Raw genomic sequence first — 6,218 nt, forward strand, 5'->3', positions numbered from 1 at the left:
TGGAGATACAGAGAAGCTAAAACCCAATTGAAATCCCTTTGATTGACTTTCCACAGCATGCTTGGGACTGAGCCAGTGGCCCAGTGACTTTGAACAGTAGTCCAGGCATCAGCATCTTGGAGCATTGAAGCTCTAGGACCCAAAGTAAATAAGCAGCAGAGATAGAGACAGACATACCTTTTTCTGTCCCTGCTGGGGCCCTTGCCCTCTCCCCTAGTGCAATAGGAGGAAAACGGGAGGAGGCACAGCTGCCTTCCTCACCTTTGCTCGTCCCCCTTGTTCTCTGCTTCTGAGCCCCGGAGCTGACTCTGTGTGACCATCGCAGTGTTCGGCCCGGTGTGGCACGCAGGGGACAATGAAGCGGGAGGTACGCTGCTCAGTGGAAGCACCGCTCTGCGACGAGTCCTGGAAGCCCAGCAGCGAGAAGGCATGCACAGGCCCACCCTGCGACCGCCGCTGGACTGCTTCAGATTGGGGCCCGGTGAGTCCAGAGGGTCTGCTTCTCCTTGCACCCTATGCCAGGGGTGCAGGTCTGGCAGGAGGGAGCAGGTGAGCAGTCATACTACTGCTCTCTTTTGGCTTTCTTCTGGCAGAGGCTAAGCTAAAGAAACTAGAATAATCTGTATTTTTGCCTCTCCACGCTGTAAATTTTGGTTAGCTGTGAGGTGAGCTCCGTTCAGTAGTCTGGGAAGCTCGCAGCACCTGGAGAATGGAAGCCTCTGACCAGATGTACCTCTGAAGACCCTTGGGATCCAGTGCCACAGTGACCATGACCCCTCCACCCTTCTGCCTTCTGATGTGTCTAAATGCCCTTTATTCCTCCAAGTGCTCAGGTTCGTGTGGCAAAGGACGCATGAGCCGCTTCATCACGTGTCGCAACCTGGAGGGCAAAGTGATCTCGAACTCGCAGTGTGACCCAGCCACCAAGCCCCTGGCTGTCCATCCGTGTGGAGACAAGAACTGTCCCGCACACTGGGTGGAGCAGGAGTGGGACCAGGTAAAGCCAAGCCCAGCCCTGTGTCCTCAGCCTTCCTTTCCACCCCGTATCCCACAGGAGATAGTGGGAGCCTGGCTCCCTTGGCAGAGCAAGGTTGTATGGTGCAACCTCCAGCCATGGAGCTGTACCCTTGTCCTATGTCCTTTTAGAAAGAGGGAAAGACGAATTAATACCACAGCTTGTCCCCCCCATACCCTATAGACCACCCCAAAGTTTGTGGCATTTGCTGCCTTGCCAGAGGCCTCCATTGGAGGGCAGCAATGTCCTAAGGAAACTCCTCCTCTCCCACCCCTGGCTCCCAGCTGGCAGCTGCCGACACCTCAGCAGAGCTCTTTGTCCAGAACCTGCATTCACCCCTCCCAAGACTTTGGTCCCACCACTAAAGAGAAAGCCTCAACAAAACCAGCTTCGTCTCTGATAAATAATAGACAGAGGTAAACCTGGACCACAGCCCAGGTGCCGGCCCTGGAAGTCACATGCAGACCATGCCTGTGTACTTGCCTCAGGACTTGGAGTCCAGTGAACGTGGTCCAGGCACCCTGTTCTACCAAACGATCGGTCTCTGCCAACCTACTTACTTCCACTTCTGTTGCTCAAGGCCTAGAGGCTTTAGGCTTCCCCATACAAGTTGAGCCAAATCCCAGAGCACTCAGAAAAACGTATCAAGTCAGTTGTGGGGCTTGGGCTTTGTCTTTAAAATCTTGAGCAAAATAGAGATTCACAAAGCACTAAAGAAGAAAGTTTCTACAGAACCAGAGAAGCAGCCAAGCCTCCTCCCCTCCAACCATAGCTAAACCTCTGTTCTCATTTTGCTACCACCCTTTATAGCTGTTGACTACATTCAGCTGAGTCTCCCTCCAGCACTGGTAAGAAGCACAAAGCAGTTAAACCTGGAGACCCATGGCAGTCCCCATAACCCTCTCCTGCTTTGGCCTACAGTGTGGGTCACACACAGTACTGCAGTGCAGTTTTTCAGCTGTGTCCAGGCAATTAAACTCACCTGAACTCTGCTGAGCGCTCCACCTTTGCCTCTGCCAACTTCTTTGCCTTTGCTGTGTTCTCATAGCTGATCAGCTCTGAGTTCACAGGATGACTAAGGGCAGCTGCAAGCCCGTTGTGCTGGCCCTGCCGTGGCAAAGAAGGGCACAAAGCAGTGAAAGCTCCAACTGGTAACTGCCTCCATGGGCACTGGGGAGAAGAGCTGAGTTAGAATCAGATCCTGCCTACTGCTGCTTCTCTTGGTGGTGTCCTGAGAGAGTGAGTCCTCCCAGCTAAGCCTGCATAACTTTGGGCTCAGCAGTACTTGTCCATGCAAATCACCTTCAGTGCACCACTTTGGTCCCCTTGGGCCTACACAAAGGTTGTCAGCACTCCAAGATGTAGGTTGCTATGTGAATATGCTATGTGGTTTTTAAGAACATAGATACATGTAAGACAGAAACGGCCTCTTGTAGTCTTAACCTTGGCTGCTCCAGGTCCCTTGTGGTAGCTGCTCTCAAGGCCAGCCAAGGTGAATTCCGCATCCCCAGTGCTGCCTAAACCCAAATTACCAGCTCCTGTCCCCACTCCCTAAGAAATTCAGCTCCTTTGCAGACACCCGTTGCTCCTGTGACCCGGACAGCACCACCTCCGTTAGACTGGTGTTAGCACAGGCATTAAGCACTTTGCTTCTGAGCAGGATGCCATCTTACTTGAAGCTCTACAGCTGACGAGCATCATTTGTTACCTGGCTGTTACTTCTCTTTCCCAGTGTGATGCCAGCTGTGGGAGAGGGACAAAGACCCGGGTCATTTTGTGTGCAGGCCTGGAGAATGGTGTGTACAGGGAGTACCCTGAGAAGCACTGTGAAGCCGCCCAGAAACCTGAGGAACAAGCTGCCTGTTTCAGGAGACCATGTTCAACGTGGTTCACTACCTCCTGGTCTCAGGTAGGGCTCGGGGTGGTGGGGAAGGGAGAGAGGTGGCCTCATAACGCTGGTTGGTGGAGCATGACCTGTGCTGAGGCATTCTAGCAGCCTGTTCTGCCGAGGCCTCTGTTAGGTCCGGATGGGACCATGAGCTCGGCTCTTCTGCAGGCCAGGCAGCAGGTGCAGGGTCTGGCACACACAAACGTAGAGCGTGTGGATTGTTGCCTCAAGCAAGAGCATACACCACACTGCAGGCATAGAGGATACAGCCGTGTCTCCTCCTCTGTCAGGAGCCGACATTCTGTCCTTCCCTGCTTTCTCTTGCTTTTAACTGGTGAGCCTCTAGGGAATGGGAGGACAGGGCAAGCTGGGCCTGGCTCGCAGCAACCGTTTTCTCCATCTTCTGTCACAGCATCAACACTCAAAGGAAAAACAGTTCTGAGTTGCATTAAAGAGATGAAAGTAAACTCCTCCCTTGCTCTGCCCCAATCCCAGCTCAGGAAGGCTGTCCTCCAGCAGCAAAAAGGGAGCAGAAGTTTGAGATCAGTGTGGGATTTGACGCAAACATCTTCAAGAACAGTCTCCAAAGCAGGGACCAGGAGGCCTCACTGGAAGAATGAACTTGGGAACTGTAGAAGAACAACAAAATGCTTGTCACGATCCCTTTCCTCTTTCTTGATCCCAACAGTGCAGCAAGACATGTGGTGCTGGTGTGCGGCTGCGTGAGGTGAAGTGTTACCAGGGGGAAGTGCTGGCTCAGGGCTGTGACCCCACTTCCAAACCAGAAGCCAGGCAGACGTGCCAGCTCCAGCCATGCCCCACAGAGGCACCAGGTAAGACTGGGAGGGCAGGGAGGGAGAGGAGCCCTTGGGAGCCCTTTGCTCTGTCCAGCTCTCTGCTGGGGAAGCACATCTCCTTTTTAACCGCTTCTGTGGATGCTTCTGCTCTCCAGAAGATGACTGTGATGACAAAGCAACGGCCAACTGTGTGCTGGTGCTGAAGGTGAAGCTGTGCTCTCACTGGTACTACAGGAAGGCTTGCTGCCGGTCATGTCGGCTCAAGTCACCCTGACTGCTGCCAGGCCCTACTTCCCTTCCAAGTTCAGGGGCAAGAGCCCCCTCAAGCCAGACTTTACCACTTGAAGCCATCCGACTTGGCTTGACTGTGGAGCCAGTCACTGTAGACCAGCCTGCTCAGCGAGGAATGATTCCTAGGACTTAGTCATCACTGTTCCCTCTCCACCAAGAGGATTTTACACAAGACAAACCATCAGTTCCTAGAAAGCTACTGAGAAGTGAGTTGGGAAAGCCTGTCCCTGCTGTTGTCATCTCTGACGAGCTCTAGTTGGAGGCGGTGGGGCGCAGAGGCCAGCCTGCAGCAGGGCATGGACGACAGCAGCCGTCTCTCTGGTCTGCCCTGCAGATTTTTCTACTACAAGGGCAACTTCCAAAACACACTGAAAAATTCTGTGTCACAATAAAGAGCTAAACTGTAAAACTGTGGTTTTGGGCTGCATGTACCTAGGCCAGAGGGAAGGGAGAAGGAGGGGCACAAGAGGACCAAAAGCAGGAACAGGAAGAGTGGGGAGAAAAAAAACCTTGCACCAGTACAGCTTCTAGGCAGCACTGGATAAACCCCATTTTACATTGCCTGCCAAAGAACAGAACCCACTCCTGGTTTGTATTTCAAAGTCCTTGTTTATTTCTGACATTGAATTTGGACCCATAGCTGAGCAACAAAGACAGGGAATAACAGGAGGAATCTGAAGTGGAAAAAATCTGGGATCGCTGCCCCTACCCTGTCCTGTTCCTCCACCATCCCCCAAACCATCTAACCCACAGTTGCATCTCCCATGTTTCCAGCCCTTTCAGACTCCCCCATTTCTCTGTAGCTGTGCCAGACGCCGGGTGTTTTGTTGGCTGGGAGGCTAACCCTCGTCTTGGCCACCCAGCTACTCTGGAACTGCCTCGCCAGCCTTGGCACCTCGTTAGCCGGCGACAGGTCACGCTTAATTTGGACGTGATGAAGATGACGATGCGGTTGCCTTCCTGTCACCGCAGGAGCAAAAGCCCCCTGTGTTATTCCCACCCTCGGGAGGTCATGGCCCAGCACGTGCTGCCATTGTGGTGGGAAGCTTTGCTGCGTGCCAAGAGGTAGAGTTGGATGCCGGGAGCAGCCGCACCGGCGAGCTGGCTCTCTGCCCTTTGAGGGATGGCATCGCAGGGCTGTCTGGCAGAGCTGTTACTTAGAAGAAACTTAGCTGAAGGAAGAACTACTGAAAGGAGAAATAGCCCTGTTTTAGCCAAACCCAGACATTCCCACAGATCACGCTGGGACATACTAACTTCTTGTGACTCCCAGCAGGATGAGACCTAGCTGAGCAGATGCTGTAGTGGGGAAGGATGGGATTTACTGAGTTAGCCAAGAATTTTTTCCAGTTACAGACTATATTTTCAGGGAGCGCTACTGGCTGGATGAGAAGCAGTACGAGCTACGGACAGTCAGCCAGTGGGATCCAGAGAGCTTTGCTGCTGCTAAATTTCATCTTCCCTCCTGCCTGCCCTTAATGTGAGAGGACGTTTTAAAACCTGGTGTCACTATTTGGAGAATGGAAGGAGACTAAAAGCGATGCAGCTAAACTGAGTCGCAGGATAATGGAAATCCAGTGTCTTTCTGGGCCGGAGGTAGGGGAGACGGTGCATAACGTTTGCTCAAAAGGCTGTGTAAAATGCAGGCTGGGGCAAGGTGTTTGGTTAGAAGGACTATCACCACATTTGGCGTTCATCTGGCTTCTTTTCTTCAGGTAGGGTGAGCAGAGGTGCCAAGGCATGAGCAGGTACAAAGTGTAAATTAACCTTTTTGCCTGATAACGTAGACATTCGAGGCTCACGTAGCGTGCGCCTCTATGCTGAGGCCTACTTTTTCTGTGCGTGAACGGGGAGGTTAAGTCCAAATCCTTCTGTGAGCAGCAAAATTTCTAAATTGCAGTGGTGAAAAACCCGCACCACCACTGGCATTGCTGAGCAGTCATACCCGATATTGCAAAGGCACAGCAAGCGTTCCCTGCTGTTGCCTCCAACAGCATCCGCGCAGCTGCGGGGATCGTTGCTGTCCGGGTCCCTTCCTCCCTGCCATGAATGGGAAGCACTCCGCTGAGCGGTCCTGTGCCGGTTGCCATGGAAGTGCCTGTGAATGATGGAAGAGGTCCTTTTAGTAATTTTTCACCTAATTTGATTTATGGAGGAAGAAGGAACTTCCCACATTCATTTTTGCAGAAAGGCAGAGTGACTGGCTGTCATTACCAGCCACAGAGCT

At 52.7% G+C, this 6,218-nt stretch overlaps 1 protein-coding gene across 1 annotated transcript in view; it reads left to right on the forward strand.

Moving 5' to 3' along the window:
• LOC104161149 (ADAMTS-like protein 2) overlaps positions 1-4,352 on the forward strand; it is a gene marked incomplete at its 5' end in the record, with an annotated part of 15,182 nt that extends 10,830 nt beyond the window's left edge. The window contains 5 exons of the mRNA XM_009699480.1: positions 326-481; positions 827-997; positions 2,748-2,924; positions 3,592-3,736; positions 3,856-4,352. Coding sequence (XP_009697782.1) covers positions 326-481; positions 827-997; positions 2,748-2,924; positions 3,592-3,736; positions 3,856-3,974 — 768 coding nt within the window. The remainder of the gene's footprint in view (positions 1-325; positions 482-826; positions 998-2,747; positions 2,925-3,591; positions 3,737-3,855) is intronic.
• Between the last annotated feature and the right edge of the window lie 1,866 nt (positions 4,353-6,218).

Source organism: Cariama cristata, unplaced genomic scaffold (genome assembly GCF_000690535.1).
Source record: "Cariama cristata isolate BGI_N322 unplaced genomic scaffold, ASM69053v1 scaffold8344, whole genome shotgun sequence".
NCBI lineage: Eukaryota > Metazoa > Chordata > Aves > Cariamiformes > Cariamidae > Cariama > Cariama cristata.